The sequence below is a fragment of the Aulonocara sp. 'chitande type north' Nkhata Bay genome, linkage group LG1 (assembly GCF_057382095.1).
Source record: "Aulonocara sp. 'chitande type north' Nkhata Bay isolate Kocher_YH1m ecotype deep benthic linkage group LG1, A_spYH_male_GT1.1, whole genome shotgun sequence".
NCBI classification, from domain to species: Eukaryota; Metazoa; Chordata; class Actinopteri; order Cichliformes; family Cichlidae; genus Aulonocara; species Aulonocara sp. 'chitande type north' Nkhata Bay.
The window spans coordinates 27665413-27692753 of NC_141344.1; the positions used below are offsets into that span (position 1 = coordinate 27665413).

The following is a 27341-nucleotide window of genomic DNA, read 5'->3' on the forward strand; positions in this document are numbered from 1 at the left end:
TATGTTTCTCTGCAATTCAAACAGATGAGTGAGGAAAAAGTCATCGCTCAAATTCTGCAGCAAGGGGGAGACAAAACTCTGTGTAGCTGAACTGACCTTTATGAATTTGTTTCCCTGAACTGTGAGACGCGATGACATTCAAACATCGTGGCATTTTGACTCTTTGTGATGAGTGCAAAATCAATTCTGATGCTGCCTAAAACATGTAGGAGACAAAACTGGTGTGCACGACTGAAAATCAATACATCCGCTGAACAACAACAGTAACACATAAATAACCACATTTACAAATGAGAAGTTGTGTTTGTTTTCTGTCTGATTAATTTAAACACTGTTAGAGATGATGGAGGTTATCTGGATGCACATATATAGGACGTCAGATAACAGACAGTATGTCAAATATCACACAAATGGAGATGTTTATTTATATGACAGTCATCAACAATGGAAAAATGGATGTCACGGGTAAATTTCTACAAGGTTATCTAAATTAAAGACACAAATACAATACACAATTATTATTATTTTTTGCAGTTAAATTCACTTTCCCCAAACCAGCATTCAGTAGATGCAGCAGTTTCAGTCTCGAGTGAGGACAGGCCTCTAACACATAGCACATGAGCAATCACCTCATTCTTTGCAAAATTGATTAAGCTGTCAGTTTGCATTGGGGTTGTGAATGAACAACCTTTTTTCAAGTGCAGTTATTGAGCTGTTGTCTCAGCAGCTGCTCAAGGACACAAAAAAGCTGTTTTGAAGTGAAGTTCTTGTTCTTGCTTCGTTAGAAAACAAGCTTCAGGTTTCCTGGAGACAGCATTGGGTTTTCTTTCCAGAAACGCCCTTTAATACATTCATTTTATCCTCTAAGTCAGTGTATCCCAACTACTGTGCCCTGGAACATAGGTGCGCCGTGGAAGATTATCTGGATCCACCTGGTTAGTACTCTAAGCAATCAGCGTAACGGGTAGAACAATTACATTCTTTTCCACTAGAGGGCAGTACAACTACCTGCTTTAATTAAATGGGTTGCCAGCTTCCAGTAAAAAAGAAGAAGATAAAGAAGAAATTACATAATAGTCATACTGTGTTACAAAACCTATTAGCAATAGATAAACATTTGAAAAGAAAGAGTAGTCAGTCTGAGCTGTGCTGTGTGATTTTTCTTATGTGAAATATGTGCTGTGGCTCCAAATGGTCTTACTGCTCTAAGCAGTGGCACAGCATGTCAGCAGGGTAAGAGTGCCTTGGCAGTCTCTACTTATAAGCAAAGATTCCAAGGCTTGCTTTTGAATCAATCTTCCACTGATATGCAGATTCTGATTATGTCATGTTTCATCCGTGCAAATGCTTCCGATGTACGCTGTAGAGCAGGGGTGTCAAACTCAAATACACAGTGGGCCAAAATTCAAAACTGGAACAAAGTCGCGGGCTAACAGTAATATTTATTGAAAAACTTCTCCAGATATAAGAATGAATCTTTTCTTATGGACTCAAATAAGTTTTGCTGGAAAACTGAATATGGAACAAGCAAAGCTTAATACTAAACAATATATAGTAGGCCAGCTGCGGGCCAAATTTGGCCCGCGGGCCAGAGTTTGACACCTATGCTGTAGAGTAATTTAACATGTTCGCCAGGTACCAAGAAGAACCAGGACCAGGAAGTCTTCATTCAGTGGGTATTATCATGTTAAATTCTCCTGCTTGGGACATTTTTATGCTGAAGTCAAATATTTTGTTCATCACTTCATGCAGATAGGGTACTTTCTCACCTTTTGCCCACAGCTCAGCTTATTGAAATCTCCATAGCTGACAATGCAAGAGTACTCTTTCCAGTAGAAAAGGGGATATCTTATCTTTAAAATCAGTATGACTCACTTACCTCCTTAAAACATGCCGCATCTTTCACAGTTAATCGCACTAATTAAAGAATAAATTCACCATCAATGGCTCTGTGCACCAAAGTGTTCCTTGAATTTTCTCTATCTGATGGGATTAAATACAATGTAATATGAGCAGCAGATCATAAAACCTCAAAAGATCTGCAAACAGCCAAACAGGGCACAGCACTGCTTAAATGAAATGACTACTGGATTACACGCTGTTGCTCTGTGCTTGACAGAATCTGCAGATTTTAATAAGGTGGGAAACACCTGCTTTTTATCAGGGCTGGGTGAAGCACAGCTCCCAGTTTTAGCACTAGCAGGTGTCTTTGAATCTGTACGTCTGCTGCCACTGACGTTCCTGGAAATATTGCTTTCTTTTTTTCAGTTGCAGTTTTCTTTTTTAAGCCTGACCTTTGTGTTTATATTCAACTACTGCTCAGAAGCTTGTCTTTCTTATGAATGTGCATTTTGCTGTTGGTGGCAGGTCCATATACATCCAGCATTCTGCTTTGATGTCTTGAATTTAATCGATATATTTACACGAGTTATTGGCAAATGAATAGCATCAAGGACTTGAACTCATGGAGCAGCAGACTTGGCTGTCAGAGGAGTATAACCAAGGGCTCATTCAAAAATGCATTTGCAAAAACATAAACTCCTGATATAATCCTCACTGTATGATGTCAAACTGGCAAGCTATGTTATAGCAGTGGTTCCCAAACCTTTTTTGCTAGGCCCCCCACGTCCTCCAACCACACACACCCATATTTTGTTTTCAAACTCCATTGCAGTTTATTCCACACCTCAAACCTTTTGTAAACAATTAAAAAAATAAAAGTTAACTGCAATAGAGTACAGGTTGCAATTAAATAAACCACTACCTTTTTTGAAAAAGCAGAAAAACAAACATCTTTAATTATTTTACGTATAGTTGTTTTTGTTTTGTTTTGACTGTGTAAGAATATTCAACATTGTTATCAATATATTTTTCAAAAAATGTCTCTCTGTGCAAAATGGGTTTAAAAACAACTGTGGGATACTGTTTGTCTGTGATTTGAACCGAGCGAACAAATATTGGCAGGATCAGTGTTTTGCCAAGGTGGATCCGGTTTACTCCACCTCCATTACAGACAATTAGACGTGGAAGTAGTGATGCTTTTGGGAACCACTGTGTTATAGCAGTTAAGAGAAGGGCTTTTGAACTCACAGGCCAAACATATTCATGTGCGTTTAAGTTTGAAACTTCTTGGGTCATCATGCAGGGGCCCTGCATTTCACTAATTACAGGGTTCAGCAGTCACAATTTACATTTCCCACACTATATGACAAATGCTTTCTGTTTTATTTTACAGATTAATACATGGCTATGCTGACATTAAAACAAAAAATTAACACAAAATATTTTTTAAATTAATTATTTTTGACTGAATATTTAAAAATATTTAAAAACATGAACTAAAGTCAAAGGAACAAGATAGTCGGGATTTAAACATGCATCTGAAATAACAACCCTTGACTCAGTGGGTGTTGCTGACTGTATGACTGCATTTTTTAAGAGTGACATGTTTAAAAAACATTTCAAATAGATATCTAAGACAAGCTGAGGTTGTCTTATTTCGCTGGGGCAACTTGTAATTCCTGGTTATATCAGTCTTTATTTTCAATAGGGAAAATTAACCAGTACCTAAAAGGAACAAAACACTTTTTAGTTACTTATGAAACAGTCCAAACATTAAGTTCAAATTATAAAAATAGTCTTTTAATATAAACTATTCAGTGCATAAAACAAATGTACAAATCTTCAATTTTACACATTGATTAAAACAAAATTAAGCATGTTAAACATCAATTAACATGGTCATGTGAGCTAATATAATTAGTTAAAGTGATCTGCATAAATAGGACTGTAAATAAATTATAAGTCTTTTTTCTCTGCCTCCAAACATCCTTGGAGGGAAGGTCGTTGTAGTTTATTCCACAGTGGACGTCTACTTGGGCCATCTGCATCTGTGAAGACAAGAGGAGTCGTTTAGTTCACGCCTCCTTCACCCTGCATGAACCTGCACTCAGCAGGAGTGGATGTTGACATTCATCCTGCATAAATAGCTGCTAGGAATAACATTTTACTTTATACAGCATCTCTCTTGTGTTTTAGTCATCTTCATCTCAAAATTTCTGTATTTTCTGTTTGGAGACTGGCTTGTTATATGTGTAATGATACTTTCCATTGCAGATTAGTATATCTGAAAAACCCATCATTAGTCAGACAAGCCTTGGAGACATGTGCCATTTGCTGTGGCACATCATTTCAGCTCAAACAAACTCTCACCCATCTTTGCCCATACTGGGCTAATCACTGTGGCAGTGATAAAGATGGCTGCTGCCGATGTGAATCTGCTCGCTTGCTGGAAAATGGGGGGATACTTTTTGCTGAACAGAAGCATTTTGGTTAGCGGTAAGTACATTCGCCCTCAAGGTTTTCTGTAAGCAATTCCCAATAAGATCTAATCAAACGGGCCATTTTAAACCAAACCATAATCATTCCCCAAACCAATTATTTTTATTGCCTGAACCCAAGGAAACTGTGACTGAAATGTAAAATTATTATCCAATGAAGCTTTCTGGGAGGCTAAATTCTCCCATGAGTGCCTGTTGATAACTTCCCTTATAGATAAAACCTGAACAGAGATGTCCCAGACTAATTTGCATACTGTTAAGGTCCCTCCCTGGTCTACCTGCATGATGCCTCGTCAAAGCGTTGATGCTTGTGGGCACAGATAGAGGAGTTCACTTGACAGCGATGGGAGGTTCTTGACTGGAGTGTTGGCTCAGTTCTAGGAAGACAGTCACAGCGTTCCACGTCTATCTCACAATCTGGCATCCACGAACTGAGCGGAAGCTCTAAGAAAGACAAAATAATGAGGTAATTTTAGAGCACAAGCAAAGTACGACACAATTAGCTGAATCACTGTATTGTCACAGGGTTATACTTTGATAATCACCTTGCTGAAAAATGAATTTACAACTTTGATTTAAAAAACTGGAATTATGTGTAAAATGTAAATAAAATCTTAATAATAAATAACCCAGATTTTACTCACAAAAGAGCACAGAAAATATATCAAATATTTAAACTGAGTTTAAAAATGAGTTATTTTAAGAAAATATTAGCTAATCCATCCGGATTGTTATCAGTGCTCATTTCAAAAGCCTCCATCTCTGCTGGTGTATCTGTGCATTAGTGCCTCAGGAATTGTCAGTTTGCACATCTGAAATGTACTTTTAAGATCCACATATGCTCCCATTGACATCATTCCTCTCCCAAATATCCATCAGCTGAACTCATCACTTTAATGACCTTTGCAGATTGTTGTTAAAAGAAGAGTGGACGCTAAACAGACATGGTTGCGTTCCCATTTTTTTGTGATGTGCTACTGCATCAATTTCAAAATAATTTAAACTTTTTATGTATTTATGTATTTTATGTATGTTTAAAAGTTGTTCTCAGTTTAAACATTTGATAGGTTGTCTGTGCTGTGAAAATATGGGTTTGGAAAATTTGCAAATCATCACATTCTGCCTTTATTTGCATTTTACAGTGTCCCAAGTTTTTTAGATTCGATGTTGAAGTACTAGTTCACACAAACAGAGAATTAGACCTTGTAAGGTGGGATCTCATGCCAGTCCCGTCTGTTGCTTACAGCCACACATTTGATCCTAACAATGGAACTATTTGAAACGACAGGAACATGTTTGCATACCCGGTGTACTGGAAGGGTAAGGTATGCATCTTTCAGACGAACAGTCCCAAATGAATCCACTGGCACACAGTCTCTTGGAGTCCTCTGCCTGTGACAGCTGGCCCAAAGCACAGCTGCAAACAAACAAAATCACTTGAAAAAGAGGAAAACAAAAGATCAAACAGATTCAGCTGAGAGACACGAGTGGGGTTTGAGACTCACCCATTGCCCCTGTGAGGTTGAGCGTTCCGTCGTATTATTGCAGGCTCCAAACACTTGCACTCTGTATGGTTCGCAACTTTTACTAGCACAGGTTCTGGTACAAACTTGAATGGGATTACACTGAGGACCTAATAATATAAAAATACACACACATAATCACAAATATGCAGGTTTCACTGACTGACTGATGACAAATCGTGGTGTAATTAAAGGATAACTGAAAAGAAAATCTCTTAGTCTTCTGAGATGTGATCACTTACAGTTTTATTGACATATTCAGTAGTTGTGTTTCTGCAGGTGACGCCCTCTTGATTGCAGCAGCCACTACATCTGTCAGCAGCAGCAAAACAAGTAAAGTGAAATGTATGCACCTCCAAGTACGCGGACTGAGCACCTATCATTTTTCTTGTTTGAAGATAGTTCTTCATGTCTAAATGATCATAAAATATAACAGGTATGGAGGACCAAAACTGCCAAAATGAAATGGATGTGCTAGTAAATGCATCAGAACATCAGCAATGTTCTTGGAGAAACAACTGTTGGTGTCCATCAGTCTGGGAAAGTTTATACAGCCATTTCCAAACAATCTGACGTCTGCCATTCTACAGCTAGAAAGATTATTCGCAAGTGGAAAACATTCAAGATTGTTGCCAATCCTTCCAGGAGTGGATGTCTCAGGACACTGAGTCCGAGGTCAGTTACTGTAAGGCACGGAGGCATTTTTGCAGAACTGGAGTCTAATTAACTCCTCTCTATACAGTGTTGGGGAGTAACAGAATACGTATTTAAAATACAAAATATGTACAAAAAAATACAAAATAAAAACTGTATTCCTTTACAGTTACCATTTAAAAAGGTGGTATTCAGAATACAGTTAATTGTTGAAATAAATGGATTACATGGCGGTCTTTTCCTGTTTCATAAGGCTATGCTGTTGAGGTAGGTTAGCAGGGCATAGCCTTATGAATTGTTTTTCCTCCAAAACAATAAGTTCAGTTAGAGCAGTCTTTCAACGCCTCTCTCTCTGTCTCTTGCTAGCAAAGCTGACCCAGATAACAAAGTAAAGCTAGTTGTCAGCTACGAGCCCGACACAGTACCCAACGTATTAGCCAGAGGTGCCTTTACTATGGTTCGGAGCCGCGGACCTGTTTTATATACGCGCGGAATAGTTTTCTATACGAGATCGCTGCAAACAGTGCAGGCTTACCTAATGTCCACCTACTGTTACTCATTTTATATTAAGATTTAAAAATGTAGTTGGTATTGTTAAGGCGAATAACCTTCAGTAATAGTAATAAATCACACAGCAAGAGTACATTCATGTAGTTGTAAAATACTAATATAATGATAATATATTAAGTAATCCAAAGTATTCAGAATACGTTACTCTCATTAAGTAACGTACCAGAATACGTTACAAAATACATTTTGGGCCATGTATTCTGTAATCTGTAGTGGAATACATTTTAAAAGTAACTTTCCCAACACTGTCTCTGTATAGAGATTTGAATGTGAAGCGATCTGTCCAACATCTAAAAGTTGGATCAAAAAGGGTTATGCAACAGGACAATGATCGCAAGCACAACTCTATAACAGAAAGGATGAAAAAGAAAAGTGTTGCAGTCAAAGACCAGGCCTTAACCTGATTGAAATGCTATGATGAGAACTACACAAGTCCTGTGAAAACCTTTCAGTTTTTTCAGTGTATACGGTGATGATCCCTTTTGTTATTGGTGTCATTTCTGGATTCATGCTCCATCTTAAACAAACCTGTGGACAGACACACAAGGTGGCTTGAAGAACACTGAGTGGTCGGTGCCCAGCTCCTTAGCCACGTCAACACAGGTTTCCCTGGGCATGCACTGTGTACGCTGCCACTCTTCGTCTATGGCTTAATAGGAAAAATGCAATGTTTCAATGCAAATAAAACATAAAGCCTTGCACATTACACGAAATATGTAGATATCAACCTGTAAGAATCTCCAAGCTGTAGGATTCAGCAGCAAAGCGCGTGGAACGGTGTGACCCCACTGAGAGAGGAGAAGTGAGGGTCTCTGGCTGCTGTAGTCTAAGTCGACACTTCCACAGTTTCCAGTCAGGAAAGTCTGCGAGTCGTAGCAGCTCATCCAGGCTCGAGGACGACCGCACCTTCCTTTCCCACTTTTGGATTACTTGCTGCAATGACAGACATTCTATTTGAGATCTTTGGTTGTTTTGGGATGGAGGTTTTAAATCGATCCAATACTGGGCATTTATATAGCTTAAATAGGTACACTAGATCTATTAGGAGGAGCGCACAAGTATGATTAGAGCCACCTCAGTGATAAATGGAATTTCTTATTCAGCAAGTTTAATTAAGACACCATGCTTTAAAAGATAAAATACAGGTAGCTCCTTAATTTTGTTTTTATTTATTTATTTATTTAATTTTTCTCATTTTTGCCTCACTAGCGCCACAAATGTGTTTGAAGTGCAGACCTGGAGCATCAGTTTAAGGGGTTTGACAAAAGTTTTGGAGTAACTGCTTGAGGCTTACAACCATTTTTAGAGGCTCAAAACGAAAGTACTAGAATTTAAGGATTGAGTTTAATACTTGGATGAAAATCCTTTGCAGTCAATGAATGCTTTAAGACTGGACCCTGTGAACATCATCATGTGCTGCATTAGGTCTTTACTGAAGCCACCTTCAGTTTCTCCCTGTTTTGGGGTCTTTCTGCCTTCAGTTTTGACTTTCCTAACTGCCAACCAGATGGTTGACTAGGCCACTGAAGAAAATCCAATTTTCCCATTATCCTTAGTTAATCTTGGTTTCATCTGTCTAAAGAATTTTGTTTCTACCAGAACTGATCAGGCTCTTGTAGATGTTTTAAGGCAAATTGTGTATTTAATGTTCTTGAATGTGACCAGTGGTTTGCATCACATTGTATTCACACTGCAGTTACATTTATGAGTCTATTGATTGTGGACTTTTTTCCTATTCAAGTAACTTCAAGGTAAACTTCAAGGTTAACCTTGGGTTTTTTGTACTACAAAGGTAGCTCAGTGTTAGACACCATGGTAATTTATGCTGCAAATCTAGATTAGAGATCAACAGGTATGGATTATTCAGTCACCAGATACTGATTCGGTTTTTCAGAGAATGCTGATACTACAGCTGATCTCTGTGCATGAATAGTAGGAGGGTCTACAGTAATTCATTAGTGTCAAATGTCTGTGTTTCCCTGGTGATCGGTAAGAAACATATATTAGATGAAAGTTACCAACTTGGTTTTTTCCCTCTGTTTGCAAACAATTTTACAACAACTAATGTTGTTCTACTAGAAGAAATCTATTATCTTAAACAGAGCACCTATTTGCAACCTACTTGCTGAATTTATACGAAATGCATATGTAGACTAAGCCGACATTTGAATTTTATTTTTATAATTTATTCTGTACTCCAACACTAAGCCTGCCGCGGAAAAAAAATTGATCTGTCTTTCAATTTCATTTAATGAAATACTTTCTTTTAATCCACTAGACAAAGTCAGTCAATTATTCAGTTATGTTTTAGCCTCTTAAAATTGGGAACTATTCATAAAAATGTCTGTTAATTAGGAAAGTTTTGTAAAATTCCTTGAATTAAAGGTGACAGTCTGCACATCTTGATTCTTTGATGTAAAATCCCCTGTAGTGGTATACGGGTGCAAAACTGCAACAAAAATGAATCTTTGCCAATAAATTATAGGAGTAACTTAATTCTTTTCACTTCATGTTTGGCAAAGTTTCATACTTTCAACTTCCGACATCTTGACAGTCACATGGGGGTATAAGCAACTTTTAGTGAACAATGAAGGATTTCCTGGGAAAATCCCATATGCTGATCATTAGCATGTTAGCCGTTTCACCGTTAGCATTCTACAAAAACACTGCCTATCCTGTATGCACATCCTTCGAGAGCTGCTAGTGTGGCGTCAGACGCACTGGGTTAAAAAACAACCAAATGGAGCATAAAACTAAATTCAGTAACAGCTGCCACAGAATACTTGCTTGTTACATTTCCCTGCCTCTGAAGACTGCTTAAAGTTTCCTAACTGTGCTTCCTGTAAGCGGTTTCCTTGTTAACCATTTAAGCCCATGTTGGCCAACATGCATATGCCAGACTTACATGAACACTTTTTTTGTTTGGAACTCCATAAACAGCTGTGACTCAAAACCAAAACGCTGTACGTCATGCCACCGCAGAAGTGATGATGTTGACAGAATAAATTGAAAATACAATGAATAAGACATGTGAGTAACCTTTTATGAAACACAACCAAGTTTTTTTCTCACTCCTCGTAAATCCTGTAAAGGATTACAATTTTTAGCGCTCTGTTGTTGTGTTGACATGCTAAAATAGAGTAAAACACTAAAGAGCAGAGGATGTGAACTACCCAAGCAGGAGAAAGGAGAGAGTTGAGTTAAAATTTTGGAATTCCCCAGTCCCATTTTTTGTGGGGTGTAAGTCAAAGCGTGACACCAGATGGTAGGTCTATAACAGGGGTGGCGGCACGGCAGGATGGATGGTCACGGGCTCCACAGTGCTCGGTTTATTTCCTCTGGACGGCTATATGGATCGAAACCCTCTGATGGGATCAGAGTGTTACAAAAGAGGAGGGTGGGGCAGGTTTGCTTCTACTTAAATGTGAAAGACGTCAACAAAAAAACGGGAAGGGACAGAGAAGGAAGATGGGAACCTAAAAGAGGCTGAATTTTTTGGTGTGGAAATGACTAGTGATGAAGGAAATTATGTAAAAAAAAGAAAGAGTTAAATTATTTTAAAAAAATCCCTCAAATGTAACTACCATGTTAGCTGCACATTTACAATTGTGGTTTCAGCTGCAAATAAACATGTTCACATGTGAATTTAATGGGATCGCAGTAACTGTGGCAGTATAAGTTTGTAAGGCAAAAACAAGGACGAAAGAAGGAAAGAAGCAGCAAAAAAAAAAAAATGAAATGGCTCACTTCAATCAGCTGAAGTTACAGATCAACTTGCACTTTTTCTCACAGACGTTTTACATGTTTTCATAGTTTAGACAGAACATAAACGTACAAACGAGCCGCACTCACCCTGTTTGCTTCCTCCCTGTGTGCGCTGTGGCCCACATGTATCCAGCTGAGCTCCACCACTAGAGTCACCAAGCAAGAAATTCTCCACAGAGTCCGTTTCATCTTCATCATCATCCTTTGACGTTCTTTCTGAGGAAGCAATATGATCTTGGTTCCTTATGCTGCTGGCAGAGAGCACTTAGAGCTGGCTGCCTCTCTGACTCGGTTTCCCAGACCAGCTGAGACAAACACAAAGTCCTCTCAGACCAGGTATGTCCAAAACAAACTCTTGGTCTTACAGACAAAAACTAGTGTGCGTGAGCCAGGCGTAACCTGTCACGGCCACCCAGACACCCTCAAGCCAAATGGAGAAAGGGGGTGTTTAAAACAAGCACCTCTTCCTGTTGAAGCTTTAATAAGAAGTTGAGACGTCCAGTTAAGTGCTGAGGCTATTACAAGTTAAACCTTGCAAATTACCTCAGACAAAAAGAAAATGAAGGTTATCCTGAAGACTTCTTATCAACACACTCTGTTTTAGATTCAAGGCCGATGATATGCTTAAAGGCCTGTGGCTGGATAAACTAAACAAAAACCTCTGTGTTCAGACTTCTAGGTTCCTTGTAACTGCTATGTTACAGTATCCGTATTGAAAATTCTCCACTATCTGTCTTCATTTCTTCCTGCTGTGGTGTTTCGATGCCTCTTGAGTTCCAGTAGGCTTGAATGCCTGTCTTTCCTTCACTGCTGCCGGTCTTGCAGCCTCAAAGTGCAGCTTTTTATGTTCCTCGTGTTCCCGTTTTCCCTTTTTTAATGTCCGTCTGTCAAGTGATCAAGTCCCCTGCCTGTTAAATCCCCCTACCAATGTCCTTTCTTCTGAAGCTGCCAAACCACACACAGCCAAAGAGCAACACCATGTGTTTTAAATGTGATCCAGACCGCTATAACATGTAAGGGGAAACAAGATGCCGGCACCACCCCTGTCTCACAGACACCACACCCACACACCCCTCCAAGCCCATTTGTCTTTGAATGTAATCCACTAGCAACATGTGTGCTGTGAGGACATATAAATAAAATCAATTATTTGTATGACTATGGATTGCTTTGAAGACTTTCATGTGGTTTATTAGGTTTTAACTGGGCACAAACCAGTACATTTAAAGAATCTCACTTTACTTTTGTTAAATTATTCCCTTATAAAAGCAGTGATCCTAAGACAAGAGCACATGCTAAGCGTCCCCCAAATTATCATGTTATATTATGCTAAAACTTTTATTTGTGATGTTGAGAGAGATGAGAAGGCAGAGCAAACTGGGAATTGAAATTGTGTTTAGATGTTTGTGGAAAATGAACCTCAGACGCTGGCTGAGAAGAGACAGCAAGAAGGGGAGAGAAGTAGGAGCACAAGGCTTGCAATAATGTACATTTTATTTAGCATAGAAACTTTTATTGTGGTTAAATTTGGACAGAAATGCTGACAAACCAGTAAAATAACACGGATGATTCTTATAGTGGTCATTGATCAAACCTTAAATCTTTCACTTTCATTTCTGGCACCAAAGAAAGCACGAGTACATCTGAGAAGAGCATTTACACATGGCATCTAGTCTATTAATCTGCTATGACTATGCAGAAGTCACCACTCATGTCTTTATATTTTGCCAGGAAAATGGGAAATAGGTGCAACAATTTACTGAAACATATTTATACATACATGGAAATACAGTATAAGGCAAATCTAACAAGTTTGAAGGTCAATTTGTGCTTTAAAGCTTTCCAAAGATGGATCAAATGAAAGGTCAGATACATCTCTAAGCTCCTGTGTCAGGTTTTTCTCCTATTTCTTAAGAACATGACTTTCTGATACTACTCATTTCCTGTAGATAATTTGCCCAGTTTCTGCAGTTTGTTTCAAGGACACACTGCACATCATGCTGATACCTCTTCGGAAATCACCTTGCTGGTACATAATTACTAATTTCTGTCTGTCAAACTATGTTTTCTTTGGCATTTTTCAGAGATTCAGCTACAAAAATGGGAATAAATTGTGTGTTTTTGTGAGAGGCTGCTAGTAACAAAGTGCCAATTTAAAATAGGTTCTTTGTTAAGTTGCCTGTTATGTGTAACAACAACACTGGCTTATCTCTTGAATGATTAATTGGTCAGTATTAAATGGCTTTACAAAAAATAAAACAGTCAAGGAAGTCTGGAGAATTGTTGGTTCAGACTTTGGAAGCAAAATATAAAGAAATGAGGTGTGGCTCAAGACTTTTGCACAGTGCTGTAACTCTCACATAAATGATAATGATTGCCCCCCGATTGAAACAGCTCCACAGGTTGTTTGTGCAAACAGCAACCCTTTGAAACACTTGACAGTGACCTGTAGTGGCCATAATAACTCTGGGAGTGTTATAGAGTTACTCTCAGTTGAGTGAGGAGGTCAGGGTAGTCTATCCATTTCCTGTTTCAAACTGATAGCCAGTGTCTCTTCTTACCATGGCCACTGCATTACTGTAACCTTAACTTCATGTTAAATGATTCAAACCCTGCTACTTTGTACCAAAACACAACGAAGTTCTTACAAGCATATTTCCTGCTGTGGTCATTTCATGTAACAAGTTTAATTTAATCACACATAAATCAAAGATTAATAAATAAAAACAAGTTCTCAAAAACTAAACTTTTCCCATCTTTATATGATTATCCCAAACTAAAACCACCTTATGTTTTTTCTGTAGTAACAAATGTTTTCTGTGCATTGGAGTCACACTGGGTTAAATATGTACACTTGGGTTTTAAGGGGTATTTATTATTTTCTTCTTTTTTTTGGGTTGTATGGAAGCCCCAAACGCAATTTCATTGTTCTTGACAATGACAATAAATAAATAAATACTAAATACTAAAATACTAAAAGAGTGTCAGGATATGGTGGTCAAACAGAATCCCTGATCTTGGATCTCCAGTTTGGAGCCCTCTCAAAGCCATTTCTGCCATTCTGGTAGTCTCTGAAAGCTTCTCTGATCTCGTCCTCTGTGGTCATGACAAATGGACCTGAACAGCAGACACAACACGAGTGTTACATCACAGCTGTGTTACATCAACTATACCCTAAAAACACAAAGCATCTTTTTTTGTCTGTCAGTGACTTTGTGCCGGCATGGAGGAAAGGACACCAATGACTAACCGTGTTGTACCACAGGCTCGTTGATTGGTTGTCCAGCGATCAGCACAAAATGGGAAACCTCGGAGCCCTAAGGAAAAAAACACAAGAAGAAATGAAGTAATATTTGTTTGAATTTAAAGTGGACAGACTAACGTTTTTCACAATTCAAAGTCAGTAGCTCCCCGCTTAGAGATAGGGACTAAAGACATGTTCACCATTTGGTAAATGGACTGGTGCTTTAATAGCACTTTTACTACAAGTCTCATTTACAAGGCACTTTATTCTAAAGCTTTAAGTGCTTTCTACCAATCACACTGCATGAGGAAAGATCTAGGGTTCAGCACCTTGCATCTTGACAGTTCACACTAAAAACACCTCACAAAGGCAGAAAAATCACCACTAGAGCTTCTTCGCAAGCTCCTTTGACTACGATGACCTGGATGACTGAGAACCTTCACAGACACCACTAGATGACATGGGGGTGGAAAATTCCCATAGCATACTACTGGTGAAAGACATTTTTCTAACCTTGTTTTCAAATTTGACACAGTCTCCATCCCCAAACACCACAGTGTGATGAGGCTCCACCTGCTGCTGCTCCTCATCTGGGCCTTGAAAAGAAAGGGAAGTCCAATATTCCAGGCATGATATTTGTGAGCGAGTAAAAGCAAAGCACAAGTTCAGCTGCGTGATATTTGTATCTTTTACCGTGCTGCAAAACAATTCAATGTGATGATCTCACGTTTTATACTGACATCAGTTTATATATTTTTGCTTTGAGTAAAGGTATTCATACTTGTTTTAAGATGCCATAAATGATCTCAAACATATTATAAGTTTGACATATTGATAATGATAATAATAATATTTGTTAAATTCTTCATTTATATTTCTAAATGTGACAGTTTCCCAGCATTTTGCCACATTAATCCCATTTTTTCTTATGACGAATGAAACTGAGTACACATTTCATCCATAGAATTGTACTTCGCCATAAATCATGTACAGAGCAACACAAAATACAAATATAAGTGATTAAGTTTGTGGCTTGTGAGTCGAAATAAGCATCATTAGCAACAAAGAGTAAATTTGCCACCTCCATGTTTCAGCCATTTACACTTTCAACCTGCTTGAGCAGTTTGTTCGCAACACCAACACTAAATGCTGAGAAACACAGCCAATCCCACTTGTGTTGGATTCATTCATCAAAGCCAGCTGGTGCTGATTTGGGAGGACTGCCTGTAGAGTTAGAGACTTTAAAATCAAATAACTTCTTTAATCTTAGAACTCATTTTCATCCTCTCGTGTCATCAAACATCTGCTCGAAATTACAGCCAGTCTGAGAGACCCTGCAGTGTAACAATGGAGCAACTGAATCATAATGAAGGATATTAAAAGGGAAATTCTGACAGAACACAACAGGTTTCAACAAACTAACAAAGCCTCTGAAAATGAGTTCATTCTCTGAGAGAGTTTGTTCGCATGTGAGGGGAATTCCCTGATCACACCATGCTGTTCAATAAGCATGAAACAATATAGTTCACAGACCAAACAGGAATACTGACGCGGCATAAGAAGCCAAGCAGTGAGATGGTGGTATTTTACACACAGGTGCACTATTATATTTCCAGAGATGCTGGATCACCTGCAGTGATCTAGTCTAAAGAGATCATAGCTGAGTGACAGTCGATATCCATCAAGCTGAAAGGAAGATGCAGCTGGACTGAGATCACACACATTTTTGTAACGTTGATAAGGCCCCAGGACGAGCGAGGAGGGAAACCAGTGCACAAATCCAAACAGAGCACTACCCTCGAAAGGCTGTCTGCCTGCCAGCAAGCTCACACAAAAATGACCAGATCAACTTTCAGAAGAATTCAGGTGGAGCACAACCAATCTCCTTACATTAATCTGAGCTGTTAAACAATAAGAAACAATAAAATAGGTATTAGGAAAGTAATAATTAGTCAAATAAAGAAGAAACTTACCAACATGAGTGGATCCTGATAGTGTGTAGATGAACGTGGTCCAACCTGTCAAGCACAGAAACATCATATCTTAAGTACAGGCGTAATAACAAAATAGGTCAATTGTTTTAAAAGACAATTCACCTCCACCTGAATTTATTGTGTTTTTGGACATTTGTAGGCATCGGAAAAAAGGTTGTTGACACTGACATAAATTTAATTTAATTCACAACTTCTCAGTTTTAACATTTGACAGGTCATTTATGTTTTAATGAAATAAAGCCTTATAATTATTTGCAGATGCATTTTGCTATTTACATTTTGTGCTGTGATCTAGGATTTGTATTTATTTATTTATTGGAAAAAGGAACATATGAAAATTTGAAGATTATAGAATACCAAGTCTCAAAGTGGTATCATGGATAGAAACAAGAGGCTTTATTAATCATGGATTCAACCTAATTTTTATTCTAAAAAGTCTTATTTTAAAAGCCAAACATTTGTTTGGAGTTTGTTTTACTGTTGCTTTAGAAAAAAGTAGTTTGAAACACTTCTTATATCCAGAAGCATTAGTCATTGTTCTGTCTCTTTTACAAATATGCCAATATTCAACACAGCCTGTGGAGAACACAGTCCCCTCCTGGCAACAACACTGGAGAACCAATAGTTCAGTAACAGACGGCGTCATTCCCAGAGTGACCACAAGATGTTTATGTAAGCATCATCAAAGACATGATTAAGAATTTTATTATTATCAACTCATGTTAGAGAAACTAGTTTCTAATTTTTCCTACCTTGAGGGACAGGCTGCACATGCGTGGCCTCTGCCTGCAATTTGAAGTCCAGGTATAACGTCGGAGTTCTCGTGTAGATCTTGGACTAAACAAAAGAAAAAGGAAACAGAAAAAGAAAACAAGAGAGAGCAAGACAGCAACAAGGAGAGTTACACAGTTATTCTTTTGTTTGAAGATATAAAATATTTGAGTATATTTGAGTAATTGTTAAACAGTTATTATATTTGCGAGTATTGCACCGGTACGTGTTACATAGGTGCCTGGTGGAGTGCGATGTGGAGTCAGCTATGGTAAATTAAGACTAGTCTTAGTCTTAATTTACCATAGCTGACTAGTGCTTTGACATAAATGCATTAAGATAAGGAAAAAGTCTCCTTCAAATGTGAATGTCATCACATTCATGTAGTACTTTGTTTATTTATGTCTTACTTTGAGGGACTCAGTAACAGTCATAGGCTACATTTTTTCCACTTTGGTCTCTTTATTTTTGTTCCAGATGTGTATTGTGACATGGTTGCTGTCCCAAGAAGGCTGTACTGTAAACAGCAATTAAAAGTGTATTGTGAAAACATTTACAAAGTGTGGGAATAAAACTGGGCACAATTAAATTTAAACTAACTTGCCGGTTTAAAAAAATAGATACGATGGCAGGAGACCAAAGTGATGAGCTTAACCAATAAATGTAATGTTGGTGTCATTTGAGGCTTTTAATGCTTTCTTTGAACTGTTCTTTTTACACAGCACACATCAGAGGATTTAATGTTACCAGCAGTAACCTTGTTCATCACACACACACACACACACACACACACACACACACACACACACACACACACACACACACACACACACACACACGTATATCACAAGCAGCAAACTGTTTCCAAGTCCTTTTACTATGGCCTTGGGAACTTTGATCATTTCTCACTATACAATCCCTCACTGTACAAGTGTGTAATATATTTTATTATTTAATTTCGTTTGTTTAGTTACTTTTCTTACTGTCGTGAGGAACACTGACAACATAATGTCTTCTGGTATTAATAAAACATTCTGATTGTCGGTATATTAGAGTCCACATACATGGATGAACACAAACACATACTTCAAACAACTAGTTGGATCAATTTCCTTCACTTTCAGTCTTACATTTAACCTAAAATGTGTCAATAGTGCCCACTTCCTTAAACAACCTCCACATCAACTTCCACCGATGTTCACAAAAGTATTAGAACAAGCACAAAGGCAAACCACAACTAACTAACAAGTCAACCCTCACAGCGCCGAACAATCTGCTTCTTATTTGTAGTTTCCTCTTTTCAGACACTCACTCTGGTCAAACAGTGCAGTAACAGGCTCCTTCCCCTATCCTAGATGCACACACACACCCACATACTGTTTGTAGGCTTTTCCTTTTTGCCTCAAGCATCCAGCAAATGAGCAATCATCATGAGATCAGCAGCTAACAGGAAACTAAACACCATGCCCAGTTTTAGGGTGGTAGTCTGATAGACTTGGTAGGACAAAGGTTTTAGTGACATCAGATCCCTGCAGATGAATTACAAAAACAAACACACATGCACACACCTTTGCTCCTAAAGCTTCTCCAGATATCACAGTGACTGCAACTCCTCCCTGGCTGGGTTTGGGGATATCTGAGCCTTTAAGCTCCTGGTACGCAGGTTCCACCATCTTTTCTTGCCTTGACAGGTTAACCCACAACTGTAAGCCCACTACCGGCTCCTCTGACATGGGCATCTCAGCATGGACCACCCCCCGTCCTGCAGTCATCCACTGGTGGACAAGGAGAAATAATTCACATGTACAAAAGACACACTCACAAATGATGTGCAAGCATGTGTATGATAGGACTAATGAAAAGAATTACAGTTTATTATTGTCTGTTTGAATTTTGTGTTTGGATTAGAGGTGGGCTGGATACTATTTGCATTTCAATGGTTTGGTGTAGGGCCTAACACGTGTGGATGGTGGTGATCAGCGACTGATTCATCACTTTGGAAAAAACAGCTTTGAAAAGCTGACAGTGGATGTTGAAATTTTGTACAGACATAAATCTCCCTGAGAGGATGTGTTGAAACCTTGGTGATCCCCTCATTTTTGGTCTGGTGTCACCAGTATGCCAATGTGTGTTTTTTAGATAGAAGAGTGTGTATGTACACAAATAATGAAATATAACTTAAACTAAGTGCAACTATATTTATTGGGTTCTTCTAGGCGGGTGTCCTGTAATACTGTTTGACAGCCACCTAAACAAAAAAAACCCCCCAAAAAAACACCCACACAGCACAGCCCAGAAGGAACTAGAACCACTGATAGACTTTGAAAAAAATTGCAAATTTAGATTGGGAGTCTCTCCTCATCTCCTTTAGAAATTTGAGCTCACAACCTTGTTTAACTATATCTGCCCACTTATCATTTATCTAAGAGTGTTCATCATGCAGGTTTTTATTTATCAGTTACTTGATGTAAACTGGAAAATTAAAAATGTATAAATGTAGCAGAAAATTAGTACAAACCCTTAGGAAATCCCAGAGAATAAAATTTGAAAATTAATAATAATAATATCTGTTATCATTAAATAGGTATGAAATATCTGTAACTTAGAACAAAGCTTCTGGTTTGGATTTAAAAAATGAGTCACCATCTAAAATCATTACGACGCTCCATCGTATCTGAACTTAACCCAAGAACATTCTCAAACATTTTCTTTGCTGATCGCTTCTTCACCTCTTCCTCTAATGAAAACCTGCTTTCATCTACATAGTCTAGATTTTCAGTTAGGACAGGCAGGCGTCTGTTTGAGCATCTGCAGCTCCCACAAGAGCCAACTGAGGGTGCACGGGGTGGGTTAGAACAAATCCAGCTGAACGGACTAAACCTCTGCTGCACACTGAAGCTGAGTCAGTGGGCTGTGTTTGTGTGAATATTGCTTTACTACTTTAAAACAGAGGAAACATCCCAGAGGCCACAATATCCAATTAGTGTGAGTGCACAACATTGTAATGCATATGTAATGAGTTTTGTGAGGATTCATATGCTCTCATAAACTTAAGTCTTGTTCTACTGTTGAAGCCTTACTGCATAGGTGTCAAACTCTGGCCCGCGGGCCAAATTTGGCCCGCAGCCTAATTACATTTGGCCCGCGAAGCCATACCAAATTACTATTAGAGCTGGCCTACTGGTATTATACAGCTAATATATATATTGTTTAGTATTAAGCTTTGCTTGTTCCATATTCAGTTTTCCAGCAAAACTTATTTGAGTCCATAAGAAAAGAGTCATTCTTATATCTGGAGGAAGTTTTTTTTTCAATAAATATTATTGTTAGCCCGCGACTTTGTTCCAGTTTTGAATTTTGGCCCACTGTGTATTTGAGTTTGACACCCCTGCCTTACTGAATCCAAATATGAGGCTATAGTCAATAGAGGCTTAGCGCAAACACTGGATATACTGGGAAACAGCTGTGCTTGGTTCAAAATCCACATATCAGTGCCAACTGGCAGCCTCTGGGACTGGAAAATTAAGCCACTGTGGGAGTGAAAAAAAAAAGAACAGCTACCTGAATGACCACTTGAGGCTGTCTTGAAGAGTGAATGAATCCATAAAATCTCCAGATTTATAAGGGCTATATCCAAGTTTGGTTTTGGTCTCTAAAACTAATTTCCCTTTTTATGACAACTATAGAGTGTTGATTTGTTAGCACTCTTGTTTAAATTGTGATAAAAATATTGAACTTACCAAATGGAGTCAGCTAAAGTCTTAGTTGTCTCTCAAAACTTCGGCATTGCTAATTCAAATGGCTGAAATATACCACGTTTGGCATTGGTGGAACATTTTAGTTGAATCATCGGAATTTTAGTATTTTCTTTGACTGTTGCACTAAGTAGTTGGTATGTACGGTGGCTGGGAAGTGCAAAGCGCAAGAAATTAAAAATCCGTAACAAATTAAAAATCCACAACAAATTAAAAATCCGCAACAAATTAAAAAACGGCAACAAATTAAAAAACGGCAACAAATTAAAAAACTGCAACAAATTAAAAATCCACAACAAATTAAAAATCCACAACAAATTAAAAATCCACAACAAATTAAAAAAAACGCAACAAATTAAAAATCCGCAACAAATTAAAAAACCACAACAAATTAAAAATCCTTGACGGAAAGGGATTGTCTGAAATACCGGAAGTGACACAACGATTAGCCTAATAGGGCTTTTGGAGAGTGATGTCACGAGAGGGGGTGTGGCCAGGATTTTTGGTTGAGGCGCCATGTTTCTGGGCCGAACAAAGCGCTAGTGAAAGAGGAGCGAAAGTACACGGATAACCCCAGCTATGGTTCGTACTTGCTGTGCGGTCGGTTGTAAAGTTAGATCGCACGACCGGCAAGGGAATAAGGTTGAAAATGGTTTATCTTTTCATTCTTTCCCCACCTGGAAGCAACATGAGGCAGCTCATGTATCGGATGTTACCAAAAGAAGGCGTCTAGTCTGGATAGCAGCTGTGAGATGAGCTGATATCCAGTTCTCTTCCATCTCCAAATATCTGTTGGTGTGCTCCAGACATTTTCATTCCGGTAAGTTATGGATATGTTCATATCACTCTTTATCCGGTCTTTTAAGTCTGACATCACTAGCCGTGTCTTGGTCAAACTCCGCTGCAGGTCCATAAATCACACGATCACTGTGGCATCACTGAGTGTTGAAAAACTGTCTAAAGTCTTTCATCTGTAATAAAATGATCAGCGTTCTGCTCTACCATGTGTAACAATTGAGTTTATCACCCAGGCATCCATGAAAACGAAATTAGCAGGAAGTTAGCTCGCTAGATTCCATCTAAATACAATATAGCATGTCCTAACTGAGGGATTTTGGAAACAAATTCTATACAGCACAAGACTTAAGAATATTTAACAGGAGCAAGTTTCATTTTTCCCTGGTTTTACTACCACACTGTTCACCAAAACGGCAGCAAACCTTTACTGTCTTATCCAGAAGGGTCACCTCTTCACCCTCACATGGAAGAAGTAATCTGATTGGCATGGTGGTATGTTTGAAGCAGGTCCCTTGTGTAGCGCTGGAACCCAGTCACGATGTTTCATCTATTTCATTGGCTGGTTTGCTGCAATAATGCCAAATTAGCAAGTCTATAAATAGAACGTAGTTCTGCAAAATCACTCATTAGGATGTTTTTTTTTTCTAATTTGCTATGACCTCAGAGTGCATCGAAAAGAAAACTAATAGGCTATCTGGTCTTTAAGTGATGGTGTGACAAATCCTGCTTCCAGGCCTAAAGTAGTCTGCGTTTAATATGGGTTTTGTGTTGTTAACATGTTTAAAGTTTTGTATTGTCTTCTATTTAATCTCAAAAAACTCCTAAAAACAGTAAGTGATCACTGTTGGCCTCCCTCTGCTTCTATCACCACTAATCATTTGAAAGCTCAGTTTTTAAAACCTTACGATGTAGCTACAGCCCAGCCCATGCAGCAGTATATGAATGACTAATCCTATTCATCCTTGTGGATGGATTATCTCAGTTGTTCTCCTGGCTGAAGTTTGGTCCGTTTACAGCATCCTGCCATGAGATTACATTTGTTCCTGACCACCGAGAATCCTCACGATAACTTTTATCAAGTGGAAAAAGTTAGAGTGTTTATATATTGCTCACATAGCTGTGTCGCTAGCCGTCACGTAGCACATCATTATACGCCAGCTAGCCAAACTTCAGTAACCCTACAAACGTCACTGCTGTTTAGTTTTCTGTCTTCATTTATGTTGGAAGTGATAACAGAGCTGTACGTTTGAATTTGTTTCCAAAATCCCTCAGTTAGGACATGCTATATTGTATTTAGATGGAATCTAGCGAGCTAACTTCCAGCTAATTTCGTTTTCATGGATGCCTGGATGATAAACTCAATTGTTACACATGGTAGAGCAGAACGCTGATCATTTTATTACAGATGAAAGACTTTAGATAGTTTTTCAACACTCCGTGATGCCACAGTGATCGTGTGATTTATGGACCTGCAGCGGAGTTTGACCAAGACACGGCTAGTGATGTCAGACTTAAAAGACCGGATAAAGAGTGATATGAACATATCCATAACTTACCGGAATGAAAATGTCTGGAGCACACCAACAGATATTTGGAGATGGAAGAGAACTGGATATCAGCTCGTCTCACAGCTGCTATCCAGACTAGACGCCTTCTTTTGGTAACATCCGATACATGAGCTGCCTCATGTTGCTTCCAGGTGGGGAAAGAATGAAAAGATAAACCATTTTCAACCTTATTCCCTTGCCGGTCGTGCGATCTAACTTTACAACCGACCGCACAGCAAGTACGAACCATAGCTGGGGTTATCCGTGTACTTTCGCTCCTCTTTCACTAGCGCTTTGTTCGGCCCAGAAACATGGCGCCTCAACCAAAAATCCTGGCCACACCCCCTCTCGCGACATCACTCTCCAAAAGCCCTATTAGGCTAATCGTTGTGTCACTTCCGGTATTTCAGACAATCCCTTTCCGTCAAGGATTTTTAATTTGTTGCGTTTTTTTAATTTGTTGTGAATTTTTAATTTGTTGTGGATTTTTAATTTGTTGCGGTTTTTTAATTTGTTGCGTTTTTTTTAAATTTTTTGTGGATTTTTAATTTGTTGCGGATTTTTAATTTGTTGCGTTTTTTTTAATTTGTTGTGGATTTTTAATTTGTTGTGGATTTTTATTTGTTGTGGATTTTTAATTTGTTGCCGTTTTTTAAATTTGTTGTGGATTTTTAATTTGTTGTGGTTTTTTAATTTGTTGCGGATTTTTTATTTGTTTTTAATTTGTTGCCGTTTTTTAATTTGTTGCGCTTTGCACTTCCCAGCCACCGTAGGTATGTCATATATGGAGGTACCTTGCTAGCCAAGCTTAGCTGGTAACTTATGAACTCTGGCTAACTTTCTAGTCGAAGTCAGTTACAAAAACGCGGCATAAAAATTAAAGGGTGACATCATGATGGCTCTTTCCATCTTTTATGTACAGTGTATGATTTGTTGAACAAGGTCTGAGTTTTTAGCTCAGAGGGAATACTCCTGCCAGTGCAGAACTCCTTATTTGAAACTTTGACCTTGTTTAATATGAGCATCCACCACTTTAACAGTATACTGTATACATATGAAAAATCATTAGAGGTCCCCTTGTAGAAAGCCATACTTGCAGATCTCCAGATTTCAGTCGTCCTGAATGGCCGCAAAAGTCTTCATGCGCTATGCTCCCCTCTAAAAGATATGTTACCTGAAAGACACATATAAACAGCATAATCACCCATTATCAGTATTTAGTCACAGTTAAAATTGAAAAAAGGCATGATTAGAGTTTTTCCCTTTTATGGCACCTTTACTAAACAGGTTTTGGCAAAATCCTTTATAAAACATAAAAAAAATTTTCATTAACTCTACCATTGTTTTATTTGCTTCATTAACACAAAAAGGCTTGTTTTCACATATTTTTAAGCAGGAACTTTTAAAAATATGGACTTTTTTTCAGAGTGGTCAGAGTAGACAGGAAGAGAAGTACTGACAGTAAGGTCAAAAGCTCAAAGGTGAACATCTGTGTAAGAGAGGAACGCTTGGGCTCCCGCAGTGAACTGCATGCGATCTGTCTCCACAGCTGTGTGATTTCAAAAGTCATGTAAGTGTGTACAAACACACCTGCTGAAAGGCATGCTGGGAGTGAAGCCTAGTCCTGTCCACCCACACCAGGAGATTTAAGTCGCATCTGCCAAATCAAATAAAGTTGGGGGAAGTCCGGCAATCTAAGGACAACGTCTGGGTTTTCAAGACTATGAAGACACAAGTCAAGCCTGCCACACTTCATTGATTCATAGCTATGGTAGCAGCTTTGCTGATGTTTTGTGTAAATTGTGATATCCATTCTAGAAAGAGCTTTGGCTACTTCATATTTAATTTGTGTGATCCATAAAATGATTAATGAGTAAAATGCAAAAGGTGAAGACAACATCACCTTTTAGAAAATAATTTGCTTTAAAAAAAATCACATTTAGACCTTCAAGCTTCTAAATGTGGATCACAAATTCAGTAAAAAAATATGTACAAATATTTGGCATTTATTTTAAAATAACCTCTCCCACAAAAGTAAAGTTGCTCCACTAATAGCTGGGGCATTTGGTCATTTCAAAATAGGGGATTTTTTTTTTTCTTCATTTGATTCTTTGCACGTTTCCTTGCAAAGCATTCTGGGTAAAAGGTGAGTTTATGCAAACTTTACAGTGGCATGAAATATTAGTGTTTTTTCTACCTTGGACTTTATCTATGTTTTAAAAAGGTCAATCAACCTGAAATAATGTTTGTATAAATGAAGGTGGTACATTTATCTCCTGGGCCTTGTCCTAATGTCACCATCTAGTGACAAAAGGAGGAATTTCACCTGCTGGTGATGTACTAGTTAAACTGTGTGACAACGTTTAGTTGAAAGGTTGACAACTGCAGTACTTTCACGTTGTACATTCATACGCTGCTTTGCAACCTGTTGCAGATTTTGATTTTAAAAATGCAAATTTTAAATCTTTTCTTTTTTTGTCTATTAAGTGTTGTAAAACACTGAAAGAATTCTCATAATTTTCTAAAGGAAAAATACAAAACTGATTGCTCCCCCCCCCCAAACAGAAAGACCAAACGCAGGAAGGAAGAGCAGCAAATTCCCAAACTTGAGAATCTGGAACTTGTAAATCTTTGGTCACACACTCACACAGCCTCACCGTCTCAAATCCTCTGTGAGGATGGTCTGGAAATCCCGCTGGCTTGCTCACTCTAAACTCATCCAGCATCAAAAAAGGATCCAGGTTCCTCAGCTGGAAATAAAATATGCAGCATATGTTTGAGGAGTGCTGTTGAGTGCATTTTCAGCAAGCAGCATGACAGCTGAAGAGCGTACCTCCTTTCTCCCAATGCTCCTGCGGACCCGAGCGCCGAGCCCCTCTTCCTGTTCCACACTCAGAACTGTCTTTTGCACTCTCCTCACATTCATCGTTCTGGGGAAGATTTCGGTAGTCACTACAACGTATACAACATATACATAAACATTCAAAACAATGATATAAAACAATACATAACATACCTCAGCATTCACTAAAAAAAGGATAATAATAAGAAGAAAATCTTTAGTTTACCCGTGACATGCCTTTTTTATTTGTTGATTTGCTACTTGTAATAACTTTTGTGAATAATTTTCATTTTATATCTATTACTCAGATTTCAACTCTCCATCTTTATTAAAGCACTTCCTTACTCTTAAAATGCACCAGTGTAAGTTTCAGTTCACCTTTCTTTTCTAAAAAAAAAATATCTGTATTTATTGACTGTAGTGTCTCAAATGACTTAGAAGTCTCAAAGTAAAAAAAACGTTTTTAATAGATTATTAATTATTTCATCCTTTAGAAAAAACCTCAACTCTGCTGTAGGCGACTATTCTGAAATAAAATACTGTAAAATAGCAAGATATGACAAAATAGCCCCTATTTCATTCCCCGATTTTTAAACACTTGATTGGGCGAACTGGAGGATCTCAGCTGATCTGGCGCCACTGCGAAAAGCTCATAGAGTCTGACGGCAGTGATCAGCTGATCGGTCAGCTGATCATCAGTTCTCGCTGTCGGCTCGGTCCTGTAACTTTCGCTGTATTCATTTGATACTTCTTCAGACCTTGTTAGGCCTACGCCGTCTCTTTTCGCTCCCGGCTCTGTTGTGTGATCACTTCCTGAAACGATGTCCGTTGATGATTTGAAGCCGATTTGCAGGCTGGTCTGGTGATCACGTGACCAGCAGTCCCTTGTTTTCTGTTCAGTGAACAACTTTAACAACACTGCGTCATTTTCTAGGAAATAAAGGCGCACCGTACTGCATTACCTGCCATGAAAACCCCTTTCGGCAATGTTTAAATGCGACTGGAGAATGACGTTTACAGAAAAAAAGCATACCACGGTAAAGAACAAGCCCGTTCTCACTCTGTGTAGAAGCACTAGCCGTCTACTTCTTTTTAGAGGCTATATCCAGCTCATACAAGCTTGTTAGCTTGTAGTTACACTCACCTGCCGGACAGGAGCGAGTTTTTTTCTGGAACTTCACCTGCTCAGATTGCAGCCTACTATAACAAGCCAGGGGCGGAAGCGGGTGTATGTTTGTGTTTTGGGCGGAGGGATGACTAATCATTTTTCAGCCTTATGATTAAATGCCGCAACGGTTGTGTCCCTAGGCGCAGGTATTTGCCCACTGCGGGCACACGGGGCGCGGTTTTCAACCTCTTTAAACCGTTTCTATCGCCCCCTGCCATCTGGCTGCAGTATAGGTCACAAGCCACAATCATTGCTTCAAACCTGCTCTCCTGCAGTCCTCAAAAATCCCAACAGCAGGTGGTTGAGCAGTTTCGTGAAATATACTGAAGTATCGACTCCTCCCATAGCAGATATTTATGTTCAAGAATCG

General features: G+C 38.6%; 2 protein-coding genes across 4 annotated transcripts; both read right to left on the reverse strand.

The window, feature by feature from the left end:
* Positions 1–3668: 3668 nt before the first annotated feature.
* Positions 3669–11995, reverse strand: vegfd (vascular endothelial growth factor D). The gene is made up of 8 exons (XM_086290986.1): positions 10940–11995; positions 7816–8020; positions 7616–7736; positions 6106–6175; positions 5846–5973; positions 5645–5757; positions 4619–4784; positions 3669–3890 (listed from the first exon to the last, which is right to left on the reverse strand). Exons 1-8 carry the CDS (start codon positions 11051–11053, stop codon positions 3872–3874), a joined length of 936 nt encoding a protein of 311 aa, XP_086147112.1. The 5' UTR covers positions 11054–11995; the 3' UTR covers positions 3669–3871.
* Positions 11996–12287: 292 nt separating this feature from the next.
* Positions 12288–27146, reverse strand: pir (pirin). Of its 3 annotated transcripts, none has more exons than XM_086291002.1 (10): positions 26948–27146; positions 25795–25913; positions 25619–25711; positions 24055–24135; positions 18430–18636; positions 16843–16927; positions 16070–16114; positions 14610–14692; positions 14103–14169; positions 12288–13969 (listed from the first exon to the last, which is right to left on the reverse strand). In XM_086291002.1, exons 1-10 carry the CDS (start codon positions 27066–27068, stop codon positions 13851–13853), a joined length of 1020 nt encoding a protein of 339 aa, XP_086147128.1. In that variant the 5' UTR covers positions 27069–27146; the 3' UTR covers positions 12288–13850. The 3 variants fall into 3 exon arrangements, with proteins under 3 accessions (XP_086147128.1, XP_086147141.1, XP_086147135.1); XM_086291015.1 differs by having other exon boundaries at positions 25795–25891; positions 26948–27085; XM_086291009.1 differs by lacking the exon at positions 26948–27146 and adding an exon at positions 25978–26922 and having other exon boundaries at positions 25795–25891.
* Positions 27147–27341: the final 195 nt, after the last annotated feature.